The sequence below is a fragment of the Lampris incognitus genome, chromosome 11 (genome assembly GCF_029633865.1).
Source record: "Lampris incognitus isolate fLamInc1 chromosome 11, fLamInc1.hap2, whole genome shotgun sequence".
Taxonomy (NCBI): domain Eukaryota; kingdom Metazoa; phylum Chordata; class Actinopteri; order Lampriformes; family Lampridae; genus Lampris; species Lampris incognitus.
This window is the reverse complement of record NC_079221.1, coordinates 10,384,972-10,412,347: the sequence shown is the minus strand read 5'-3', so window position 1 is coordinate 10,412,347 and position 27,376 is coordinate 10,384,972. Positions and strand designations below refer to the sequence as shown.

The following is a 27,376-nucleotide window of genomic DNA, read 5'->3' as shown; positions in this document are numbered from 1 at the left end:
TATGGGAGAGAACAGAGAGCGAGAGAGAGAGCGAGAGAGAGAGAGAGAGAGAGAGAGAGAGAGAGAGAGAGAGAGAGAGAGAGAGAGAGAGAGAGAGAGAGTTTAGCAAAGAAACAGGCCTAAACATCAAAAGGTACAACAGAGACGGTTCATTGCTCATGCAAGTTAAGATAATGATGATCCTACACAGTAAAATCCTGAGTGTTCATTTAACACTCAGTTTTTTACCGTGCACCAACACGGGGATCGCTGGTTCGAATCCCCATGTTACCTCCAGCTTGGTCGTACCTGCGGGTGGGGAGCCGGATGTGGGTATATGTGTCCTGCACGGTAAAATCCTGAATGTTAATTTAACTTCCTGCGTGTTAATTTAACTCTGAGAGTGTACAAATGGATCATTTCGGGTCCATTTGTCGGGACCAGAGTTAAATTAACATGCAGGATTTTACTGTGTGGTCACTGCACTAGCGCCTCCTCTGGTAGGTCGGGGCGCCTGTTTTGGGGGGGGGGGCGCCCTCCTGGCGAAATGCCTCACTGTCAGGTGAAAAGAAGCGCCTGGCGACTCCACGCCCAGACAGCATCTGGATGTGGGCCACTTCAGGCAGTGTTGCGGCACTGATGGCCTTCTTCTGGCCCTGACCAAGTGGATGTGAGCCTGAAGTGGCCCACACGTATAATAGCAAATATGGCCCAAAATTGACAAAGAGGCGGTGCTCTCGGCAACATGTAATCTGGATGTGACCCTGAAGTGGCCCGTGTGGTAAATGGTGACTATGGCCCAAATATCACAAAACAAATATGAGCCACCTTTGGCAAATATGTGGCACATGCGGCATTGCTATGGCTTAGTTCTGGCCCAGATCCAGCAAACAGGAGCGGACCGCCCAAGTGCCATGATTCCACGCAGTATGTGGTCCGGATGAAAGAAAGATGAAAGTCGGGTATGGGACAGGTCTGGGCCACAGCAATTTTGCTATCTGGGCATGCATCGGAGGAGGCATGTGGTAGTCTGCAGCCCTCCCTGGATCGGCAGAGGGGGTGGAGCAGCGACCGGGACGTCTCGGAAGAGTGGGATAATTGGCCGGACACAACTGGGAAGAAAAAGGAGGAAAAAAATCAACAACAAAAAAAGTGATGCTCATAACAACAGTATTACTAACAGTAGAGTCAACGCCAGTCATGAACCAAGAGTCAAGTAACCACGTACACAAATACCCCAACACACCGCAAAACAGAGAGAGACAGAGAGACAGAGAGACAGAGAGAAAGAGAGAGAGAGAGAGAGAGAGAGAGAACCTAAATTGTGAGAAATTCCAGAACATAAGAAAAAATATACCAGGAGAAATTTTGAAAATCAGATTCCAAATTTTCTAACTCCTGGATGAGAGAGAACAACGGCCACTTCTTTTAGGAGAGGGCCAAACTGCACACCTTGGGGCACAATATGTGTCAGAATGCCATAGCCTACGGGTCAGTGAGTGACCAAAACACTCTCAATTACTGTCAGTTGCTTTTCAATTGCTGTTCTACGTTTCCGCCAGTTCTATTTATTCTTTTTTCATTAGTTGTATTTATTTATTTATTGTTTTTGGTGCTTTGTTGACCTGTTTTGCTGTCACCTGCTTTGCCAACATTGTAATTAATGCAGTCATGCCCATAAAGCATCATTGAATTGAATTGAATTGAGAGTGAGAGAGAGAGAGAGAGAGAGAGAGAGAGAGAGAGAGAGAGAGAGAGAGAGAGAGAGAGAGAGAGAGAGAGAGAGAGAGAGATGATAGGTAGTTGAGAGAAGCTGCCCCTGTGGGTCCGTCTCTCACCTTTGGGAAATATGACGATGTGTGTTAGTGCCGGTGGATATACAGGTATACATTCACACCCTGCCTGTGATGCCGCTGTTGAAATAGACTTAACAGATGCATGGAAGAGATGCAGTGTGGGGGCTGATGCTGCTCTGAGGGGGGTTTTTTCTTCTTCCTGATACCTGGCTGCATTTAGTTATGCTTCGGATTTGTGAATCCAGTGCTTGTGCCGAAGGCTGAGCATGTTCTGCAAGTGATTATCAGCTCACGGAGGGAACCGTGAAATGCTGTGATGTTTGGTTGTGTTACAGCTTGTCCATGGGAAGAGAAATGTGCTTTGTTACAGACCTCTGCAAATTACCAACACATTTGGATGGGAGGCAGCATTGCACATCAGGGAGTACAGGCAGAGACTCACGTGAAAATGGGCTCACTCATAGACACCCTCACACACGGAAACACACACAGAAAAACACCTATTTCAGTTTTGCATACCTTTCTCTGTTGTAACCGTTATGTCTATGACTCCGTTTTTCCCAACGGACAGCAAAGTCTGACTCACTTGGATGGCCTACGCCGGTTTGTTTGGCAGGGACCGGTGCTGTGCGATGGGACTGTGAAAACCTCACTGTGGGTTGTGTGTGGACTGTGGATGGATATAGGTGTGTGTTTGTTTGTAGACGCCGTACGCAAGGGTGTCAAACTCCAGGCCTCGAGGGCCGCAGTGTCTGCAGGTATTTGTTGCAACCGTGCACTACACCACCTGATTTAACTAATTAGCTCACCTCCTGGATCAAGGAGGGAAAGGAACTAGTTTAATCAGCTGGTGTAGTGCATGGTTGCAACAAATACCTGCAGACACTGCGGCCCTCGAGGCCTGGAGTTTGACACCCCTGCCAGGTACGGCATCTGGTGAAAATGGCTTTTTAATTCCCTTGAAGGTACGAGGAGTCGTAAGAGAAATCCACTCACCTGTCGGTGACACAGAGTCACAGTATCAGGTGGAAACAGTTCTCTGCTGTGGCCGCCGTAGCCTACACCCTGAAACAGAGGACACATTCAAACCCAGGTTCATGACACCCTGACCTCCCCCCTCCCCCCATCAGCACCTCCTCCCAGCCCGTTTCCTCATTCCTCCTCCTGTTGTTGCTTCCTGACCTTCTGCACCCCCCCCCCACACACACACACTCCCCTCTTCCTCAAAATAATCTCCCATTCCCCTCACGCTTTGTATTTCATTTGAAGCACTCCACAGTGTCCTCTGCGTGACCTGCATTAATGTCACCGGCTCGCAAAAGCTTTCAGCTCACTTCCACTCTCCCACCAAGTCTCTCCTCTCGCTGTTTTCAACTCAAGTCCCATTTTTACCCCACAGCCTGCTGTCGCCAACTAGGCCGCACTCAGCCTCCCACGTCAGAGGGGTAACTGGGGAGACGTCCAACTTAAAAGTGGTTTTCCGTCATTTTTTTCATGTTAAAAAAAACACCACATTTGATCCGTCTTGCTGCACGCTCAATAATCCGGGTAAAGAAATCACAGAAAGGTGAATCAGTTCATCTGGACACGTTTAGAGAAACGTCTCTCCCACTAAACCCTGTTTGATACCCTTCCCCGCTGCCCTGCCCCCCCCCCCCGGCGAAACTCCTCACTGTCAGGTGAAAAGAAGTGGCTGGCTCTGCAGCCCTCCCCGGATCTAAAGAGGGGGCACAGCGACCGGGACAGCTCAGAAGAGTAGGGTCCAGATACAACTGGGGAGAAAAAGGAGAAAAAAAGAGGAAAGAAAAAACCTTTCCCCGCTGCCATGTTTGTATTAACAGCCATTAGCGCTCTATAATATATAACGTAGTGGCGTTCACACAGGAAATGCGTCAAATCTACCACAAAAGGAAGCGAAGAAGAAGACAACGCAAAGAAGAAGAAGAAGAAGAAGAAGAAGAAGAAAAAGAAGCAGAAGAAGAAGACTTTAACAACAAGTTGTACAAGTGTCACATTTTGCTGTTGATATTGAAGATATTGATATTGGATTACGGTGATGCGCTTGAATATCGTGTCGAATGACGTTGTTCATCAGTCTTTCTCCAAAACACGCGTGTTATCTTGCTGGTGTACTACCAACATCTGCAGTCTGCAACGAACCACATGATGCCAAATCCACCAGAAGCGAGGAAAGATGAAGAAGATACGTTATCGTCATGCTGAGGCGTTGTGTCGTGGTGGTTTTTGTTGGACCGTCAAAATGTAAAATAATTATTAAAAAAAAAAACCAGTGGCAGGGGACCAGATAACTTGCACGCGTCGGTTTGAAGGAGGTGAGAAGGAGCAAGGCGTTTCCAGAGACAAGGGACGCCTTGTTTTTTTGCAATTTTGCGATTTTAATCATTTTCTTTCCTCAACGTTTTGATGCTGTGAGGGATCTCTGACATTGCTGGTCATGTCTGGCGGTCTGTGCAGCCGTCACAAGACGGTAATCTACAGTAAGTATGAGCCATGGTGGTTGCACAACCACATCCACCCCACAAGAACAAGCAGGAGAACAAATCTCATGATGGGAAAAAATACCTGTTTAATAATGGCTGTTTTGTCCCACCTCCTTGTTCTGCTCAACTTCAGGTGCGGTGATTACCTCAACTAAAAAAAAATCCCACTGGATTGAGCAAACTGAATCTTTATATGAGATGGAGATTCATTTTTTCCCCCCAAACCCAGCTTGGTAGGAAGGATCTTCTGAGGTTGGTCCTCTGTGCATGTGGTCCATCAGAAATCTCCACCAGCAGTAGATTTCAGATGAAAGGTTTTGCAATGTTCTGGCACCACGGTCTTATCTAATGATGTTCTGCAGAGGCAGCCTGCAGAACAGCTGGAGAGAGCGCTTGCAAACATTGCTAAACATGAATGCAGACCTGTTCTTTTCTTCCTCATTAGTTGCTTTTTTCTCCCTCTCTTTTTTGTTCTCCACCCCCCACCCCCTAACCCACCCCCCCCAGGGTCAGGACACTATGCATACGGAGACGATGAAGACTGGTATTCTCGCAGATATAAAGGTGACTGCATGCAAAGTACTTGTTTAAACCACACTCTCTCTCTCTCTCTCTCACACACACACACACACACACACACACACACACACACACACACACACACACACACAATAGTGCAGGAGCAGCCGCTTTGAGGATCAGAGTAAGTATATTACACGTAGATATGTTAAATTGTCATTTGTATGCGAATTAAGGTCATCTAACATCTGTAAAGTGGAACTCGGGAGTGAGTTCACCGAGTTCCTCCTGACACAAGGTGGCGTATTTTTCTAAATGCGTCAGTCAGTTCTAAAAACTGACACGGTCACTGTGCGTCGAATTAGCTTTCAGCTTTAAATTGCAGGGTCGGTTAATCAGGGAACATTATCCTGCAGGCCAAACCAAGCTCTTCTCATGTGTAAAAACCCCAAGGAGTACTATTTTCTCTGACCTAATGGTTATGAAGGCATGGCCAACGAACACACACGCACAAAGCGAGAGAGAGGCTTGCTGTGTTATGAATACTCATCTCCGTTCCAACTGGAGAATAGCCTAAGCCAATGTGTGTATTGGTCTTCGTGTGTGTGTGTGTGTGTGTGTGTTTGAGAGAGAGAGAGAGAGAGAGAGGGAGAGAGACGGCTCACGGGTGAATTTGTGTCCCAAGCCAGTGGGATATAAACTTCAGATTTCTTTTCCCTGTATTCAAATACAAACCTTGTGGCCCCTCAAACTTGGCACGAGAGAAGGGATTTTTACACAAGCATTGTAGAAATGGACAGAGATACTCAGCTTTGGAAGAAAAGAAAGTTTAGGGAAAATTTAGTGTTTGGGGAAAAAGATGCCCTCATCCCTCTTAAATTGCTGTTAAACAGCGCTGGGGTTTACTTGGTTCATTTAAACAGCCTTGTGATTTGGGGCTTATGCACATATACAACTAGAGACACAAATGCAGACAGAATATTTCAGAGAAGGAAATTGATTCAGAATCAGTTCCATTAAAAGTTTAATATATCAAATAGGAGGAGGGAGACGAATACCAATAACTATTTGCACTCTCCACACCATCTTTCTCTCTCTGTCTCTCTCTCTCACACACACACACATACATACACACATTCAGAAACCTTGAGAGCGCTTCACATTTCATCCAACGCTTCCCGAAGTGAGTCTTTTTGGCTCTGTGGGCCGCTTTGAAAAGAAAAAAGGAAAGCAGCAGATAAGGTAAAGACAAATCCACCCTGGCTGCCGGTGTTACAAAGCCGATGAGTGGATTTTTCACTCACTTCCAAGTCTTTCTGTGCCTCCGATTTCTTTGGGTAAGTACTTTTGAAAACTACGAGACATGCTGATCGATCCTGTGACTAGAACCGGCTTATTGCAACATCAGCTCTGTGTCTGTGCTGAACTTTAAGAGCTGTACCATGAGAAAAGGCAGCCTTTAGAAAGAAGAAAACTGTGCTTGTCAAATGTGAGTGGCTTCCGTTAAAGTCAGAGGGAAATTAGTTATCAGAAGCTCATGTCTAAAAACCTTGAACATGGCACAATAAAACATTCAGAATTTTATTTTATTTGTAACTGACTAATATTGTTGTTTATATACCTTTATACATAACTGTTCAGTTGTCTCAAGAACTGTGATGAAGTGGGTCGGGTCCTCATAAATATTCATAAGCGGACCTTTGAGTGACAGGTACAAGCACGGGTTGGTGCTCGGGGGGGGGGGATTTCACAATTAGATGATGTGATCTGATTGGTTGTATGTAAAGCAGTGTGTCTGATGATATAATGGTAAAAGGACTGGCATTTATATCAAGCTTTTTTAGTCTAGTGACCACTCAAAGCACTTTACAGCGGGCGTCCAGGTGGCGTAGCGGTCTATTCCGTTGCCTACCAACACGGGGATCTCAGGTTCGAATCCCCGTGTTGCCTCTGGCTTGGTCGGGCATCCCTACAGACACAATTGGCCATGTCTACGGGTGGGAAGCCGGATGTGGGTATGTGTCCTGATTGCTGCACTAGCGCCTCCACTGGTCGGTCCGGGAGAGGGAACTGGGGGGAATAGCATGATCCTCCCACGCGCTACATCCCCGTGGCAAAACTCCTCACTGTGAGGTGAAAAGAAGCGGCTGGCGACTCCACATGTATCGGAGGAGACATGCAGCCCTCCCCGGACCAGCAGACGGGGTGGAGCAGTGACCGGGACGGCTCGGAAGAGCGGGGTAATTGGCCAAGTACAAGTCGGGGGGGATTTACAGCGTATGCCTCACATTCAACCACACATTCACCCACTGATGGTGGAGGCTGCCATGCAAGGTGCCAACAGGTTGGGGTTCAGTGTCTTGCCGAAGGACACTTTGACACACTTTCTAGTGGAGTCGGGGATCGAACCAGCAACCTTCCGATTAATAGATGACCTACTCTACCTCCTGAGCCATGCCACCCCATGTATCAATAAAGAAGATCGGCTGAGCTAGGGGGAGCTCTTTTAAAAAGAGAAAATAGAAAAACTAAATTCAACCTATTTATGTATTTTTACAGAAGAAAGAAAACGGTACAAAGTGCATGATGATTTAACTGATAAGTGATGTCAGAAAATGTTGGCGTTTGAATTTCAGTCTGATTTTAAAGTTAGAAAAGCTACAAGTCTCCTTTTCCCCCCTTTGTTTTAGGGACCCCGTGGTGCGCCCCTATTAAGGTGAAGCATGGCGACGTGAGCTGTCGGACGCCCAGAGGGGAAAACTACAAGAACGTTCTCGGCACGCGATGCAAGATCCGCTGTAAGCGCGGGTTCGAGTCCGAGAGCTCTGAGGTGGTCTGCATGGCCAGCAAACACTGGTCGTCCAATTATGCCTGCCGAGGTGAAACCATAACACACGCCTAGCCCTAGAAACACAAAACACACAATTCTAACTAAAATCTCCCCTTCTTTGCATGTACACACACACACACACACACACACACACACACACACACACACACACGAGCTGTAAATAGTGATTAATAAGAGTAATAAGGCACTTACAGGCTTTTATAACACACTTGTTAACATTATCAGATGGCCTGAAAATATCAGTAACTGTCTCATAACTTAAGAATAATTGTTAATTGGCTAATTGTAGCATTACAAGGAAAACACAAGGAACTTGAAAAAGCACAACTAAATGAGAATTGAGACCTGCTATTTCTGATAATGAAGGTCAAGTTTAGACACAAAGTCTAAAAAGCTTCATGTTAGGCAGAATCTAGACAGTCCAGTCTAGTAAGTCCTATTAATAATAATGATGATAATAGTAATGAATTTAATTTTCTAACTGCTTTTCTAAAACTCAGAGTCCTTCACATGCAAAGCAGAGAACTGAAAATACAACATTAATGGCCGGGGACAGAATAGCACAGGGACATTATCCATTAAAAGCTGGTCTAAAGAGGTGGGTCTTTAAAGATGTCTTAAAAGAGTCTGTGGATACAGCATTTTCAACATGGCGGAATGGGGTGTTCCAGAGGTGAGGGCCAGAGGAGGAGAAGGCTCTGTCATCCATGGTATGGAGCCGGTTTGTGGGGACACAGAGGAGATCAGAGTCGGTGGAGTGGAGGGAGTGGTCGGGGTGGTAAGGCTGAAAGAGCTCAGAAAGACGGGAGGGTGCAGAGCCATGGTTAGCCTTGTGAATTAGCAGCAGGACCTTAAACTCGACCCTCTGCTGGAGAGGGAGCCAGTGGAGATCCTGCAGCACAGGAGTGATATGGTGGCAGAAGGGGGTGAATGTGAGGAGGCAGGTGGCAGCTTTCTGAACACGCTGAAGTCTGTTTACAAGGTTTTCAGGGAGTCTGAATAAAAGGGCATTACAGAAGTCCAGGCGTGAGGTAATAAAAGTTTGGATAAGTCGCTCAGCATCAGTGAAGCTGAGGAAAGGGCGAATTCGGGCAATGTTCTTCAGGTGGAAAAAAAGAGAGTTGGCGGCTTTTATTAATGTGGGCTTCAAATGAGAAGATGGTGTCAAATAGGACTCCCAGTTTTTTGGCATGGGAAGAGGGGGTGACCTTTGCATCCTCAAAGGTCAGACAGAAGTTGGTAGCTTTTTCGAACAGGGATTTGGGGTTGATCAACACAACCTTAGTCTTGTCACAGTTGAGCTTGAGAAAGCTGCTGTGCATCCAAGAATTTATTTAGTGAAGACAGATGTTGAGCGAGTCCAGCGTAGATTAGGTGTTAGACTTTGTCCGGATGTAAATTTGGTATCATCAGCGTAGAGATGGTAGGAGAGGCCGCTGCTTTGGATGATATGACCAAGACGGATGAGATAAATACTAAACAGCAGTGAATGCCAAGGACATAGAGCCTTGGGGAACTCCATGGTGTACAGTGGAGGGGGCAGGCTGAGAACCGTTCATGCTGACTGACTGTGAGTGGTTGGTGAGATAGGACCAGAACAAGGAGAGAGCAGGACCTGTGAGACTAGAAAGTTACTCAAGCCATTCAAGGAGAATGTTGTGGTTGACTGTGTTGAATGCTGCACTTAGGTGTAGGAGTATTAGGATACCTAATGTGACCAGAATCAGCTGCAGAAAGGAGATCGTTGGACACTCTAACCAGGGCAGTCTCAGTACTGTTTTGCTTATGGAAGTCGGATTGGAAAGGGTCGAGAAGAATGTTTGTGGCAAGATGTAATTGCAGTTTTGAAAATACAGCATACTCCAGTACTTTGGAGAGGAAGGGGAGGTTTGTAATGGGTTGATTGTTAGCAAGAGTCCTGGCTTTTTAAGCACTGGTGTGATAGAGCCAGTCTTCAGGAGCAGGGGGACAAGGCCTGATTAAAGGGAGGAATTGATGATGGGGGTTATGAGATTAAGTTTCCTTTGATAATCCCCTTGAGGAAATTCAGTTACTGCAAATTAACCCATCCTAGCTGCGATATGTGTAGCTTGGAGCAGTGGGCCGCTGCCTTCATGCTGCGCCCAGGGACCAGCTCCAGTTCTTTTCCCATTGCCTCGGTCAGGGGCAAAGACAGGAGTATAAACCCTAACATGCATGTTTCTTTTGATGGGGGGGGGGGGGACGACCGGTGCACCTGGAGAAAACCCATCGCAGACACGGGCAAACATGCAAACTCCACACAGAGGACGACCTGGGATGACCCCCCCCCCAAGGTTGAACAACCCCCCCAAGGTTGGACAACCCCGGGGTTTGAACCCAGGACCCCTCCTGCTGTGAGGCAACAGCACTAACCACTGGGCCACCATGCTGCCAATATTAGGAAGAGGTTTAGGTTAAAGAAAAAAGGAAGAAGACAGGGGATAGAATGCTCCAAGCTATATTATCAAGTCAGTTATTCATATTTTCAAGTCCTTTACTAATGTTAACAAGTGTGTTTAAGCTCTTATGTGATCTCTTATTACTCACGTAATAATTACTATTTATATCTACTCATCATAAAGCATTACCCATGCATGTGCCTTTGTATTCCTCAATACACTAAATACACATGAAATGGATGAAGAGAAGCCATTTAGAAACTTAAACCTGCAATCCCAAAGGGTTGATTTTTTTTTTTTATCAACTTACTGACCAAGTCAAGTTTATTTTGTATAGCCCAAATTCACAAGATAGTCCTGAAGGGCTTTACAATCAGTACAATATACGACGGTATACAACATACGACACCCTTTATCCATGGATGCTAGAGCCAAATGAGGAAATACTCCACAAGAAAAACCTTATCAGGAAAAAAAAAATATGGGAGACACTTCAGGAAGAGCAACAGCGGAGGGATCCCTCTTCCTAGACAGACAGACATGCAATAAGTGTCAAATGCACAAAATATTCAAAAATAACAGAATTATAATGTAACTTCATAGATTAGACAGAGCAAAGTAATGTAGAATACATACAATTAATGCATAACATTTAGCAAATTTAAATGTGCAGGGTAGTAAACTTGTAAAGAGAGTTCAAGGCAAATTTAGTGAATCTGTGACCATAGAAGACAACGTCAGGAACCCCACAAATGCGGTCAAGAGCCAGCAGGACCCCATGCCACAAAACCAGCTCTGCTCAGTGGAGTCCCGCAGGGAATAGACTTCACATGCACACAAGAGGCGAGGCAGACTTCAACACGGAGAGAGAAAGGAGACGAGAAAAGTGATGAGAGTGATGCAGAAGTTGTCATAGCTAAAACAAATGGTATAAAAGCAATTTTAAACGAGAACAGCGCAAATGATAGCATAACTCTCCAGGAGGGTGCATGGACTGATTGTCATGACTGTGGGCCCTGGACACAAACTCGCCATGTATCCCTACCTACACACGCAAATAGTACATGCGCACTGCATGTGCCCTCCCCAAGCACACAGAGTTTGGTTGCTCAATAGCAAAGGGCAGCCCACAACCAGACAGCATGTATTACTTTGAAATTATATTTGTTATTTTGACATGTTAAATTACTGCCATTTTAGGTTTGTTTTGTTGTTGGAATATGGCGCCGTACTATGGCGACTTGCTACGACCTGCTCTCGCTTTGTTGTTGGTTTTCGTGTTATATGTTGTTTTTGTAGCACAAAATGCATCTTGCACAATTACCTATGATGGCCAGACTTTACTGGACATAAGGTCAGATATTCCCAAAAGCTGGAAACATGGGACTTGCCGAGAGAGATTACCCACAACAAACAGGTACCACCATGGAGTAATGGCCACAGACAGCACTGCCGGAGGTGAGGTAAACAAGGGGGCGCCCTGTTGAGGCTACGACGGCGTCCTACCCGGCACCCGATTCCCAGTATACTGCTGTCTAACATCCAGTCCCCTGACAACAAGCTTGACGAACTTCATTGTCAAATAAGCTCTCAAAGGGACATGAAGGACTGTTGTGTGTTCTGCTTTACAGACACTTGGCTGGGCCCTAATACCCCTGATAGGGCTATACAACCAGAGGGTTTTTCTGCCCCCGCATGGACCATTCCATGACGAGTACTGGCAAGGTAAAGGGAGGTGGTTTATGCTTCTTTATTAACAATTCCTGGTGCACTGACGTGGAAATAGTCTCTCAGCCCTGTTCACTAATGTCGGAACAACTAACAAGGTGCAGACCATGCTATCGCCCAAGGGAAGTCCCCTGTGTGTTGTTAACTGTTGTCTACATACCGCTGCAAGCTACTGCCACAGTGGTGCTGAATGAAACGTACGGCATCATTAGCAGGCAGGAGAACCTGCACCCCCTGAGGCCATTTCAATTGTGGAGGGGGACTTAAACCACTGTTAACCTGAAATCTGTGCTCCCAAAATTTTACCAGCATATCAACTGCCCAACCAGAGGCAATAAGACTCTCGACCACTGTTACTCCATGGTCAAGGCAGCTTACAGATCTATCCCATGACCTCACTTTGGGAAATCTGACCATCTGTCAGTGCTCTTGCTTCCTGCCTACAAGCAGAAAGTGATGTGTATGCAGCCCACTGTGAGGGCAGAACAGTGCTAGACTACAGAACACGAATCCAAACTTGAGGGATGTTTTGAATCAAAAAACTGGTCAGTCTGTAAGGATTCAGCCTCAAGTTTGGATGAGTATGCTGAATTGGCCACTGGCTATGTTAGATTCTGTCAAGTCAAGTCAATTTTATTTGTATAGCCCAGTATCACAAATTACAAATTTGCCTCAGTGGGCTTAACAGCAACATCATCGGATAAGGAACAACTCCCTAAAAAAAAAACCTTTAACAGGGAGAAAAATAGGAAGAAATCTCAGGGAGAGCAACAGAGGAGGGATCTCTCTCCCAAGACGGACAACATGCAATGGATGTTGTTTACACAATTTACACAATACAACATTGAAAGAAGATAACAGAATTATAATGGACTTATAACATTTATGAAGAATATGATGCGCAGGATGCCCAGCATTCTGTGTGAATAACTGTATTTCAGTACATACTATTCGCTCTCACCCCAACCAGAAGCCCTAGATTAACAGTGACATTCACCTGAAGTAGAGGGAGTGTACCTCTGATTTTAAATTGGGTGACAATGAATGCTGCAAACAAATCCAGGTATGATTTAAGGAGAGCCATCAAAGCTCATAAAAGACAATATAGGGACAAACTGGAAAATGACTGCAGTAGCTGTGACTCGCGGCACATGTGGAGGGGGCTGCTGGAGATTACAGACTATAAATCTAAACCCAGTGTGTCTCTGCCTCTCTCCTGGATGAGCTCAACAACTTTCATGCCAACTTTGAGGCTCACAACTTGGACCCAGTGACATCAGCTCAGTGCCCACCCGATGAAGTCATTCTACAGGTGACAGAGACTGATGTGAATAAAACTTTTAAAAGGGTTAAGGGTCGTAAAGCTCTTGACCCAGACGGCATTCCTTCCCGTATCCTCAAGGTATGTTACACTCAGCTATCTCAGGTTTTTACTGACATTTTTAACCTGTCCCTGTCATTGTGTGTGGTTCCACTGTGTTTTAAGAGAACCACCATTGTGCCTGTAACTAAGGAAACACGTGTCTTTTGCCTTAATGATTATCAACCTGTTGCTTTGACCTCTGTTATTATGAAGCACTTGGAAAAGACCCTTGACCCATGACAGTTTGCCTACTGTTCCAACAGATCTGTAGATGATGCTATCTCACTTGCTCTGCATACTGGTTCAGTGAACCTTGAAAATAAATATACCTATGTCAGAATGTTGTTTATTGATTACACTTCTGCTTTTAATACAATTGGACCAATTGGTAGTGTTGAAACTTAGAGGTCTTGGTCTGGGCAACACTATCTGTAATTGGCCATTTGATTTCCTGACAGCCAGGCCCCAGGCTGAGAATAGGTAAAACGTAGTCGTCTACATTAGTTCTTAGAACAGGTGTGCCTCAGGGCAGCTGTCTCAGTCCCCTGTTGTAGTCTGTTTGCACACGACTGCGTTGCTTAATATGACAACAACAGTATCATTAAATCTGCAGAGGACACTGCAGTGCTTGGACTAATAAGCAACAGTGATGAGAGGGCCTATAGGAGGGAAGTGGAAGATTTAGCCATATGGTGCCATGATATATATATATATATATATAGTCTTTATTGTCCCTACAGGAAATTTTTCACAGTCAGTACATGCACAGAAACATACAGATAACCTTACCGCAACATACAGATACATAAACACATAACATTCATAAACACAACATTCACTCACACTCACAGATAAATCTGGCTCTATGCTAGGTCAGTGAGGTAGGTTGTTTAGTGCTGCTATGGCAGAAGAGACAAATCTTCTGCCAAGATGAGCTCTTCTCCATTTCAGAGTCCTGTATCTGCAGCCTGACGGCAGTAGTGTGGAATATAGATTAAGGGGGTGATCGGTGTCATTCACTACTGTGAGTGCAAGGCGTGTGATGGCGCTGTCGTTCATGTCTGAGAGGTGGGGTATAAGGGAGTGGATGATCTTGGAGGCAGTATGTGTGAGCCTGGTAAGTGTGTTTTTGTTGGCGATAATCAGCATAATATAGAAACTGGGGGGACAGTACAGCAGGATGGATCAGAGTACGCTTTTTTTAAATAACAGGAGGTGGGGCCTAAAGAAAGTGCTCTCTAAGTGTCAATAAGACAAAAGAAATCATTGTTGACTTTAGAAAGATCAGAGAAAATCACATTCCTGTTGCCACCAATGGGTCATCTGTGGACAGTTTTAGAGGTTTTGGTCTACACATCACAGACACCTCTCAACAGCAGTTGCATCCTGCAGAGAGCACAGCAGAGACTGTATTTTCTGAGGCATCGCAGTAGTTTTGGTATGAGTACCAAAACTCTTATGAACGTTTATGGCAGTACCGTGGAGAGTGTCGTGACAGGCTGTATCACAGTGTGGTTTGGCAGCCTCACTGCTCAGGACTGCAGACTGCTTCAAAGGACTGTAAAGACAGCAGTAAAAATCATTGGCATGGAACTACCACAACTTCATAATGTTTATACCACTCGCTGCAAAAGGAAAGCCCAAAACATCACTAAGGACACCAGCCACCCCGCCCATGTTCTGTTCTCGCTCCTTCCATCTAAAAAAACATTACTGGAGCATCAAATCACACACCCCCCATCTCAGTAATGGTCTCTTTCCGCAGACAGTCAGGTTGCTGAACAGCTGACGTACCCATATGTACCTCACATTGCTGTGTTATCCTGTACTGTATATTTTTTTGGGGGGGGATTGTGTGTCCCTTGTGTCCTTTGTGTTAAGGCAGAGAAAACCAGAGCACATGAATTTTGTTGTATTCCACACAGGACAAAGTTGAACTTGAACTTCTATAAATGCCATGTACCGCACAGTATATATACATCTTTAGGAGTCAAACACACACCTTATCCATCCGTCCATTATCCGAACCGCTTATCCAGCTTTCAGGGTCGCGGGGATGCTGGAGTTTATCCCATTAGTCATTGGGCAGCAGGTGGGGAGACGCCCTGGACAGGCCGCCAGGCCATCGCACAGGGCCCACACACACACACACACACACACACACGCATTCATACCTAGGGACAATTTAGTATGGCCGATTCACCTGACCTACATGTCTCGGGACTGTGGGAGGAAACCAGAGCACCCGGAGGAAACCCACGCAGCCACAGGGACAGCATGTAAACTCCACACAGAGGACGGCCTGGGACGACCGACCGACCCCCCCCCCCAAGGTTGGACTACCCCGGCCGTCTTGCTGTGAGGTGACCGCCCTAACCACTGCGCCACCGTGCCGCCCACACACACACACACACCTTAATTTAGATAAAACCACAGTGAAAAATATCCTACCTAAACCACCGGCTTTCTTCTGGCCTTCTTTGAAGAGAGGTCATTGCTCAAGTCATCAAGTCCAACTCCCGCACGAGTCCCGATTCAGTGGCCATGAGTGACAGGCGGCGTGTTCAGTCGTCTCTGTGTCATCCTCGTCCTCAGTTCATTTTTAATCCTGGACTCATGCGAGAAGGACCGTCCTCCCTGGCAGTTGCTGACAGGACGCGACAGACACAGTCTGAATGTAACGAATAAGTTGGGAAATGTTGGCCGTAATCCACAATCGAGCAGCATTTTCAGAAGTTTCCATGGAGGCCTGTTCAGTCTGTCAGGTCTAATGAAAGATCTGAAGTGCATCAGTTCATCGGCAAGACCTCTGTCCACAGCGGCGGGGTAGGCAGAGGAAAACGTGTGCGCTTTGTTCATCAGAGGGTATTTGTTGTGCCAAAGCGGCATCGTTAGCTTCTTTTTCTTTTTTTTGTTGAGTTTACGCTTTGCCGACCCGGTAAGCACGAGTTTCTCCGTGTTGACCAAGATGACCGTGAACTGACATTTGACCTATAGCCTAGTCATGACCACATCACGTGATTTAGTTGGCTAATCTATAAAACCTTCAAACAATTTCACACATTATACTTTTTCAAAATCATATTCACGCCAATATTTTAAAAACAAAAATACTTTACACATAATAAATAAATCTTAAGGCCATGGGCCCCTGTTGGCTCCAGGGCCCCGGGCAGGTGCCCACTTTGCCCCTGCGGTAAGCCGTCTGTCTATGGGAGGGTGGGGTTTTGTCCAAGAGAAAACAGGACACATCACAAACGGGCTTCAGACCACTATCAGCTGCTAACTACCAAGTCCCAGAGACCCGTTCAGTATTCATCAGTCTGTCCAGTGTTGCGTCGGCGTCTTCCCCGCCTCCGAACGACAAAACATGGTTGAACCCGAGTTTTAACCATTCAGGCTGTCGGGTGGGACCAAAATGTTGTTTTCCAAGTCACAAGTTAAGTCTCGAGTCTTGGCACTCAAATCCCAAGTCAAAACTGACTAGTCCCAAGCCAAATTTGGCAAGTCCCAAGTCCTGAACTTCGAGTTTCAAGTCCTAAACAAGTAATAATGTGCTCTGCATCAAATTTAACGCCATTTCAAAACTTGAACGAGAGTGGTGGATAATATACCAAATTTACCCAAGTCATGGATGCTTTTTGACTGCACTGGCGACAGGCATGGGCGCAAGGCCGTGTATACTGGGATGGCATCCAACGCATTACCTGTGCCCCGTCCATAGGGGGCGCTGTGGCATCAGCTGTTGCCAAATCATTATGCGGATTGAACCATACCGGATCTGCTGACACCCGGGTTAACAACCGCCGCCATTGGTGCTGTGCCCTCACAGGGTACTGATGGAAACCATAAAATCTGCTGCGGTGACCCCTGATTAACAGGGGACAAGCCGAAAGAAGAAGATGATGAAGATGATGAAGATGATGGGCGCTTTTTGAAATTTGTATTTATTACAGATTGAATTAAAGTGAATCTGCAGTTATGGAAACGAAGAGTTGATTTGCTGCACAGTTCTCAAAAGCATGTTTATCTTTAGACTGGAAGAAGGTATCAAGTCTTTCAAGTCAAAAGGCTCAAGTCCAGGGCGTCTACTCCGTTGCCTGCCAACACGGGGATCGCCGGTTCGAATCCCCGTGTTTCCTCGGGCTTGTTCGGATATCCCTACAGACACAATTGGCCGTGTCTGCGGGTGAGAAGCCGGATGTGGGTATGTGTCCTGGTCGCTGCACTAGCGCCTCCTCTGGTCGGTCGAGGCGCCTGTTCAGGGGGGGGGGACTGGGGGGAATAGCGTGATCCTCCCACGCGCTATGTCCCCCTGGTGAAACTCCTCACTGTCAGGTGAAAAGAAGCGGCTGGCGACTCCACATGTGTCGGAGGAGGCGTGTGGTAGTCTGCAGCCCTCCCCGGGTCGGCAGAGGGGGCGGAGCAGAGACCGGGACGGCTCGGAAGAGCGGGGTAATTGGCCGGATACAATTGGGGAGAAAATGGGGGGGGGGTCATCGACGTTAAAGTCAATGTCAAGTTGCAAGTCTGTTTCAGTTTTGTCAAGTCCGAAGTCGTCACATTTTGCGACTTGAGTCACGCTCAAGTCGCAAAATGTGACACGTGACTCGAGTCCAGACCTCGTGCTGTCACTGAGGCCCGTGTGCTCTCTCCACGACAGAGGTCCGGTGTCCGAAGCTGAACATGCCCGCCAACGGCGGCTACAAGTGTACGGACGGCTCCTACTTCAACTCTCGCTGTGAGTACTTCTGTTCTCCGGGCTACACCCTGAAAGGCCAGAAGACCACCACCTGCCAACACAGCAAGATGTGGAGCGCCGGAGACAGCACCTGTGTTGGTACGTCTGCATGCCGGTTCGGCTTCACGTGTCGGTTTGCTTGCTTTTTTTTGTTTTTTGTACGGGTTCATATCAGTGTGTGCGTGTGCGTGCGTGTGTATTTTGAACTGCCGGTTTGTTATAAGAGCTGGTGGAATGCGGTCTCGCTGCCAGCTCCCCAGACTCCAGGAACATTAAATGATCAAACTGAAATCCTCTTTTTGTCCGAGTCCCAGCTAGCATGACGGGGTAATACCGGGGCTGCGGGCGGCGGGGAAACCTGCCGGCAAACAGAGCGATGTGATTTAAGACCTTTAAGAAGGGCTTTTCAGTAGTCACATGACTTTCAGTAGTCACGTGACTTTCAGTAGTCACATGACTAGCGCTGGGCAGCGCCAAGCTTGGCCCGGTATGAGCCGTCACGAAATATACCATGTAATAATTAAATTGGTAATCTCACAAGATTAACCTACACACACACTTATTGCTCATCAGCATTGCTTTTTTTTCTGAATTTATTTCTGATTTCTCCCAATTTAGTGGCCAATCGATCCCTATTTTACTTCAAACTCCCACGCTCGGTACTGCATGCGTTCGCCAACTGCGTCTCTCCGGCCGGCAGTCTCGAAGGAGTCCCGGCCGCGATATTATGAACCCTACATAGGCCTCGCCAAAATCCCGTTTCTGGCTTTGTCACGTGTGCGCCACCGTAGCAACGCGAAAATATGTTGTTATGGGGTTAGCGCTCATCAAGGAAACGCTGTACACCCACAATTTAACCTGTCTAAGTTATCCACAATCAACATTAACGTTTTTAACTCAATCTTTGCTTGCTCCACGTTTGAGCATAGGATACTTCACCCCTTATCATGACTACAAACAAAACGAGCTCCTATATTGTAGTAATATGACTTTTACATTTATACACAGGTAACAACTTACTGATCAGCTTTCTTAAATGTGAGAAAGTCTATTTATTAGATATATGTTCATGTTCAGACAACTAACGTTACTTACCTCCGTTCTGTTGTTGACAGCCAGCAGTCCAAAATTACAAAAGCAGCCAGCTGTCCAAAATTGCGAAAAATACAAAATTACAAAATTGAAGGTAGCTAACGTTAGCTTTGCTTCGCACCGAGTTGATAGTTGATTGTTTCCTTAGCAACGCAGCGGAAATCCGGCGTCCGTTCGCGAGATTTGGGACAGGGTACGGGATTTTGGCGAGGGCTATGTAGGGTTCATAATATCGCGTCCCGGCCGAACCACTGCTCCCCACCCCACCCCACCCCACCCCACACACACACACACACACACACACACAGACGCATTCATGTGACGAACACAAGCCGACTCCGCCCCCCTCCCGAAGAGGGCGCTGCCAGCTGCCTCATGGAGTCCGGCCATCGTCGGATCTGACGAGACCGAGGCGCGAACCCCGGTCCCCAGCGGGCAACTGCGTCGACACAAAGCCGACGCTTAGCCCGCTACACCACCGCGGCCTCTCATCAGTGTTGATAAAGTAAGCGATGTTCTCAGAACTTGTTTTACCCAGAAAGCTGCAGGCCGAGTATGAAACTCACTCCGGTCTGCAGGGGAAGTCGCGCCATAAGGACCGTATTTATCCGGTCGCGCGCGTGGCTGAATTGCCGCACGGCCTGGATGGAGGCGCTCGTGCAGCTTCGCGTGGATCTCGATACGTCGCAGCTGTCACGCGGGCTCACCTGAACACGGTGTTGTCTTTGAACACGCGTTGATTTGAACCCGCGTTTCAAATAACGGCTCGGTCGCTTCCGCCTCACTTCTCCTCATATGGGGGGTTAGTTTTTAACTCTTTCATGGTTATTTTTCACCCAAAGCCCAGACATACCCCCAACCTTTTCTTTCTTTATTACTTCGTTTTGTATCGGCTTCTTACTTCTGTCTCTCTCTCTGTCTGTCTGTCTGTCTCTCTATCTGTCTGTCCATCTGTCTCTCTATTTGCCTGTCTGTTTGTCCATCTGTCTGTCTCTCTATCTGCCTGTCTCTCTATCTGTCCGTCTGTCTGTCTGTTTGTCCATCTGTCTGTCTGTCTCTCTATCTGCCTGTCTGTCCATCTGCCCATCTGCCTGTCTCTCTATCTGTCTGTCTGTCTATCTGTCTGCTTGTCCGTCTGTCTGTCTCTCTATCTGTCTGTCTGTCCATCTGCCTGTCTCTCTATCTGTCCATCTGTCTGTCTGTTTGTCCATCTGTCTGTCTGTGTCTGTCTCTCTATCTGTCTGTTTGTCCATCTGTCTGTCTGTCTGTCTCTCTATCTGCCCATCTGCCTGTCTCTCTATCTGTCTGTCTCTATGTCTGTCCATCTGCCCATCTGCCTGTCTCTCTATCTGTCCATCTGTCTGTCTCTCTGTCTGTCTGTCCATCTGCCTGTCTCTCTTATCTGTTGGTCTGTCTGTAGATATGGATGCTCCCGTGATCAAGTGTCCTAGTCTGAAGGATAAGTGGGCCGAGCCAGGGAAGCTGACAGCCAGGGTGACTTGGGACACACCAGAGGGCATCGACACGGCGGACGGCATCCTCACCGAGTCAGTCGGACCTTCTCGCCTTTACCACCACTCTTTCTGCCCCGCATTTATCATTATCGTTGTTGTTATTGTTGTTGTGATGTTATTATTATTGTGATTATCTGTGATGGCCTGGCGGCCTGGCGGCCTGTCCAGGGTGCCGCCCCGCCTGCCGCCCAGTGGCTGCTGGGATGGGCTCCAGCACCCCCGCGACCCTGACAGCAGGCTAAGCGGTTTGGATAATGGATGGGTTGTTATTATCTGTTATCACCAAAGCAGCCGGGCCGGTTGTTCTGCTGTGAGCAGGCGGCTCAGTGTGTGGGAGGGTTTATTTAACTTCTTTCTCTTTTTTTCTTGGATGCAGTGTGATTCTGAAAGGGAAACCGTCCAAATCGGACTTCCTGGAGGGGCTTCATAAGATGTCCTACACCGTCTTTGACCGTGCTGGGAACAAAGGATCCTGCCGTTTCTCCGTCAGAGTGAGAGGTGAGAGGGCAAGGGAGGCTGTTTGATATTCCCCCTGTGCCGTGTGGAGTAGCCTTTCTGTTTTTATTTTTCGTCTCATCGCTCTCATGTGCCCCTCGTGTGTATTTTGTGTTATTTTTTTGTAGTGCGCCGTTGCAGCCCGCTGTTCCATCCAGACAACGGCTACATGAAATGCGACAGCGAAGGAGACAACTACGGCGCCACCTGTGAGTTCACCTGCACAGGTGGCTACGAGCTCCAGGGCAGCGCTGCCAGGGTGTGCCAGTACGGACTCACCTGGTCCGGCACAGACGCCACCTGTGCACGTATGTCTGACACACACACACACACACACACACACACACACTCAGAGGTGTGCGCACACACACACAAACACACACTCAGAGGTGCGTGCACACACACACACACACTCAGAGGTGCGCACACACACACACACACACACACAGAGGGGAAACACACATGCACACACACATACACTCAGAGGTGCACACACACACTCAAGAGGAGAAACACACACACACACACACACACACATACACTCAGAGGTGCACACACACACTAAATATCTCCTTTGCACACACACACACGCGTGCGCACACCCACACACCCACCCACACACACACTCAGAGGGGAAACACACATACATACACACACATACATACACTCAGAGGTGCACACACACACTGAGGTGCACACACGCGCGTGCACACACACACTATCTCCTTCTTTGCACGTACACACACATGCGCGCGCACACACACACTCAGAGGTGCACACACACACTAAATATCTCCTTTGCACGTACACACATGCACGCGCGCGCACACACACACACACAAACACACACACACACTCAGAGGTGCACAAACACACCCAGATTTTGCCCCACTTCCACTCTCGTAAACCCTTTGCTTCCCCATGCTCGAGTGGTTCCCATGGAGCGGCTGAGCGGAGGCGAGTGTGGGTCTGTCTGCTGTGTTGCAGACGACGGTGCATCGATTAAACACATCCAGCCCATCAATACTGGACGCCCCTGCATCGCACCGTCCACATCCACAAGACTTGCGCTGTCTGACGGGAGCGACTGGGTTGTGCACTTTATATCTTATATCAGTGTACCCGCAGCACTTACTGAGGGAGCCGGCCACCGCCGCCCGCTTGCTTTTTGTTGCAGAGTGCACTGTATTGATGATGATGATGATGGTGTACCGTTCGATTCCTGAGAACGGCCCCAGAATGAAATCATTTATTTATTTATTCATTCATTCCTTTTTTCCCCCCTTTTTCTCCCCAATTGTATCTGGCCAATTACCCCACTCTTCCCGAGCCGTCCCGGTCACTGCCCCCTCACTCCACCCCGCTGCTCCAGGGAGGGCTGCAGACTACCACATGCCTCCCCCGATACATGTGGAGTCACCAGCCGCTTCTTTTCACCTGACAGTGAGGAGTTTCACCAGGGGGATGTAGCGCATGGGAGGATCACACTATTCCCCCCAGCCCCCCCCCCCGAACAGGCGCCCCAACTGACCAGAGGAGGCGCTAGTGCAGCGACTAGGACACATACCCACATCCGGCTTCCCACCTGCAGACATGGCCAATTGTGTCTGTAGGGACGCCTGACCAAGCCGGAGGACACAGGGATTCGAACCGGCGATCCTCGTGTTGGCAGGCAATGAAATAGACCGCTACACCACCCGGATACCTGAATGAAATCATTCTTGCTCAGCGGGGCAGGATGTTCCTCGGGTATCAGATGTGTTCACAACACTTAGTGCACTGTTGCTGTCCCATAATGTGTGTTTTACATCATGTGTTGTGCTGCAGCCATGAACATTAACGTGGGCGTGCGCACGGCCGCGGCGTTGCTGGACCAGTTCTATGAGAAACGACGGCTCTTGGTCATCTCCGCCCCCACCGCCGCCAATCACAACTACCGCTTCCAGATGACCAACCTACAGGTGAGACACAGAGAGGTGGGAGGTGGGCCGTTAAAGAAAATAAATAGAAAGTAAATTGAAATCCTTTACAGTTTGTCTATCCTTTCAATTGCTGCTTGTAAGAAGGTATTGCACTGTGTGTGTGTGTGTGGGTGCTTGGTATTAACCTTTGCCCACTGGGAAAGAGAAAGAGAGTGAAAAGAGAGAGATGAGAGAGAGAAATAAAGAAAGAAAGAGCAAGAGGTAGAGAGAAAGATGGGCGAAGAGAGCAAGGTGAGAGAGAGAGAGGGAAGTGAGAGAGAGTGAGAAAGAGCGAGGTGAGAGAGAGAAGATAGAGAGAGAGCGAAGTGAGAGAGTGAGCGGGGTGAGAAAGCGAGGTGAGAGAGATTGAGGTGAGAGAGAAAGGTAGGAGAGAGTGAGGTGAGAGAGAGCAAGGTGAGAGAGAGATCGAGGTGAGTGAGAGATAGATAGAGAGGTTAGAGAGAGAGAGGTAGATAGAGAGAGAGAGAGAGTGAGCCAGGTGAGAGAGGTTAGAGAGAGAGAGAGAGAGAGAGAGAGAGAGAGAGGTAGATAGAGAGAGAGTGAGCCAGGTGAGAGGTTAGAGAGAGAGAGAGAGAGGTAGATAGAGAGAGAGTGAGCCAGGTGAGAGGTTAGAGAGAGAGAGAGAGAGAGAGAGAGAGGTAGAGAGAGAGAGAGAGAGAGAGAGAGAGAGGTAGATAGAGTGAGCCAGGTGAGAGAGGTTAGAGAGAGAGGTAGATAGAGAGAGAGAGAGAGAGAGAGAGAGAGAGGTTAGAGAGAGAGAGAGAGAGAGATGAAACAAAGCTCCCTGATGAAAAGGAAACAAAAGAATGAATGAAATGAATAAACAACAAGGTTGACAAGTCTGGCCCGGCTGTTGTGGGTTCGCTGTTTCCTGGCCCGTCACAAATCATTAAATTGGAGCCGACTCGGAGAAGCTTGACCTTTGGAAAGGTCTGTGGTTTCACTCTGCGGGGCAGACCAACCTTGAACTGCAGTCAGCGGGCCAAACTAATGAAGGTGGACCTGGAAATGGGTTCTGCTGTGAGATTAGCAGCAGCCGTCCAGGCCGTCCATCTTAATGGCTGCTGATGTCCGCTGCCAGCCTGCTCTAATAAGCTTATAAATCCCCATCGGTATGGGCTGCTCACACTTCTGTCTGTCCTGGGGGGAAACTGAAAAAAAGATGTCAAACAACAAACTTTGGCCATCAAGCGGTAAAGCGGACGTGGTTGTGTCTTCATTTGTCTCTCACTTCACTTCCCTGGCATGACAACAACAATACATTTGTATTGCCAAAGCACCGTCGCCATGAATGTTAACAATGAGTACAAAACAAAGATGAAACTCATCAATCTGGTGAAATTAAAATATTAATAAAAATAAGAATAGTAACCACAGTCATATTACAATAGATGAGTGATATTAGATTGACATGACACATCGTATTCAGGTAACACATTGTTTTCTATTCCAGTCCTGCTGTGTGTGTGTGTGTGTGTATGTGTGTGTGTGTGTGTGTGTGTATGTATGTGTGTGTGTGTGTGTGTATTTGTGTATGTATGTATGTATGTATGTGTGTGTCTGTATGTGTGTATGTATGAATGTATGTGTGTATGAATATGTGTGTATGTATGTATGTATGTGTATATGTATGTATGTGTGTATGCATGTGTGTATGTGTATGTATGTATGCATGTGTGTGTGTGTGTATGTGTGTGTATTTGTGTATGAATGTATGTATGAATTTATGAATGTATGTATGTGTGTGTGTATGTATGTATGTGTGTATGAATGTATGTATGTATGCATGTATGTGTGTGTGTGTATGTAGGAATGTATATATATATATAAATATATATGTGTGTGTATGTATGTATGTATGTATGCATGTGTGTGTATGTATGTATGTATGTATAGTTGTTTTTCTGTGTGTGTGTGTATGTATGTATGTGTGTGTGTGTGTGCGCGCGTGTGTTTTGCTCATTCACTGCCACATATTGGGACAGGAGGTTTGCCAGTGGTGTCCTCTATCTTTGTGTGACCATTTCCCGTCTTTCCTTCTCAAAATGTCTCAGTCTCAACTCCACCACTAACCTCTCTCTCTCTTTGTGTCTGTCTGTCTGTCTCTCTCTCCCTCCCTCCTACCCCCCCCCCCCCAGCATGCCCAATGTGGTCTGGACCTGAGGCATATGACAGTAATAGAGCTGGTTGGGACGTACCCAGCACAAATTGGACGCATCCGACACAGGCTCCTTCCTCCTGGACTCGCCATTCAACTCAAGTATTCACTTATTCACACAAACACACACAGACACTCAAAACAAATGAACACACAGTTCCAATCCTGGTGTTGCCTCCCGCTCGGCTGGGCGGTGCAGGAAGTGCCATAGAGCTGAAATGTGACGGCTGACTTTTTTCAGTAACCCCGGGTTGCTGAAAAAATGTTTCATATAATCCCCGTATGAGGAGTTCCCTTAACGGATCCAACACGCTACGAAGTGATTGGGCAACATGATCCAGAAAGGGCCGGTGTGGGTGCAGGTCTTTGTTCCAACCCAGCAGTTGCACACCAGAGTCTACAAATCAAGGTCCTTAGCAAAGACTGTTGGTTGACTAATAGAATCAGGTGTGTAACTTGTTAGTTGGAACGAAGACCTGCACCCACACCGGCCCTTTCTGGATCATGTTGCCCGTCCCTGCAGCTTATAACAACGAATCCCGAGTAAAAATGATCTGAAAAACAGAAAAAAAGACAAAGGTACGAGATGGTGTCTTTTTAAAGGAAATGAAAAACTCATCCCACAGAGACTGTTGAGCGTCACTGAATCCCTTTTTCCGTCACGTTCCACCAAATTTTGCAGTCCCGCACATTTCCACTTTAATGATTTTTTTGCATGTATTGTAGTTTTATGTGATTTGTCTTCCGCTCAAAACACACGTTTGATAGAGAAACCGTGATGGAGCAGGTTGCTAAGCTGACGTTCTGGATGGTTTACATCTCCACGGTAACAGCAGCATCTCTGATTGCAACCAGAGATGCTGATTGCAATCAGTTCCACCAACTGGTGGAACTTGCCTCAGGAATTAAACACAATTTCTTAGAAATGAAACTGAAATCATACTGATTTGTGGTTTCTAGTGGAGAATGGCCCATCGTTTCACGATCTCATACAGTCTACTTTGTACAGCTACTACAGTACGGCTAATAATCAAATTCCTAACGGCAGTTTAACGTTCGGAAGCCGACATTTCAGCTCTATTAGCAGTGTTGCTGGGTGGGGCGCTAGCAGGTGTAATGTGTCCCGCCATTGCAACTAGCGACTCCTATAGGTGATGTGGCGCCAGTACAGCTACTGGTCGCTCAGGGAATATAGCATGAGCCACCTGAAGGGGCAAAGGAAGTGGTCAGCGACTCCACGTGTATGGGAGGAAACACGTGGCAGTCCAGAGATGGTCAAGTCAGACCCGGCGCCAGAGTAACGCAATAGGACGGACGTTTGATTTCGTGAGGAGGCACAAAAAAAAAGAATCACCGTGGCAACTGCAGAACGGCAACAACAGCACCACTGCATGTGCACTGCCGCACTTTTTGACCCTGAACAGGAAAAGTTGGTATCGAAAATGAATGAAAATAAACAATGTCACCAAAAACAGCAACCTGCAGCAGTTATAAATATAAATATGACAATAGTCCACTCACCCACCCTCTGTGTCGCTCCTTGAGCCTAAATAAGCCGGAGACGGCGTTTGCCTGCAGAATCGAATCTCCTCAGCAAGTGGCCCCATTGCATTTCTTGGTCAGATCCTTTTTGAATCAGGTGAGCTTTGCGCGGGTGAAGCATACACCCGGCATGTTAACGCAGGCTTAAGCGCTATTAGGACCCTTGGCATTGCCTCCAGGGTCTTGTGGCAGGCGGTGAGAAGAGTTTTCAGAGTCCATTTCCCATCAGCTGAGGGCGGGGAAGACCCTTCCATGTGTGTGTGTGGAGAAACTGTCCGGTGACGGCATATTCAGCATGCTCAAGTTTGGTGCTGGTCAACTCCAATTGGGGTTTCACTTTGTCAGCGTCCTAAACCGTGTCACTTCCTGGATAGACTGAGACGAGTGATTCCGAGAGCCCGGCGCCGGTCCGTTTCTCCACACACCACATCAATACAAGCAGACCACAGGCTGGTGGCAGCACTGGTGGCGTAGAGAGTGAGGATGCTGGTGTGCTGGTTGAGAAAGGCTTTTTTTTTTAACCAAATTTTGATGTCCGTTTTGTTAACGGGCTACAGATTGCGAACTGTTCGGTGAAGTGGCGGTCTAGCCTTCCCCCGTTCCTACACTGTTAGCTAACTCCACCCACCAGCTTAATTCAAATCTTGAGTCAAGTGATGCGACGCTGTGACAGGTCAAAAATGACCTCACTGACA

The 27,376-nt window shown here is 47.3% G+C and overlaps 1 protein-coding gene across 2 annotated transcripts in view; it reads left to right on the top strand.

Moving 5' to 3' along the window:
- The window catches only part of srpx (sushi-repeat containing protein X-linked), a 34,511-nt gene that overhangs the window by 5,620 nt on the left and 1,515 nt on the right, over positions 1-27,376 (top strand). Inside the window, exons 2-10 of one of the 2 annotated variants that reach the window (XM_056289965.1) lie at positions 4,784-4,840; positions 5,937-5,978; positions 7,486-7,674; positions 17,821-17,997; positions 20,411-20,537; positions 20,881-21,002; positions 21,128-21,307; positions 22,827-22,960; positions 25,120-25,241. In XM_056289965.1, the coding sequence (XP_056145940.1) occupies positions 4,784-4,840; positions 5,937-5,978; positions 7,486-7,674; positions 17,821-17,997; positions 20,411-20,537; positions 20,881-21,002; positions 21,128-21,307; positions 22,827-22,960; positions 25,120-25,241 (1,150 nt within the window). The remainder of the gene's footprint in view (positions 1-4,783; positions 4,841-5,936; positions 5,979-7,485; positions 7,675-17,820; positions 17,998-20,410; positions 20,538-20,880; positions 21,003-21,127; positions 21,308-22,826; positions 22,961-25,119; positions 25,242-27,376) is intronic. The other variant, XM_056289966.1, reaches the window with a different exon arrangement.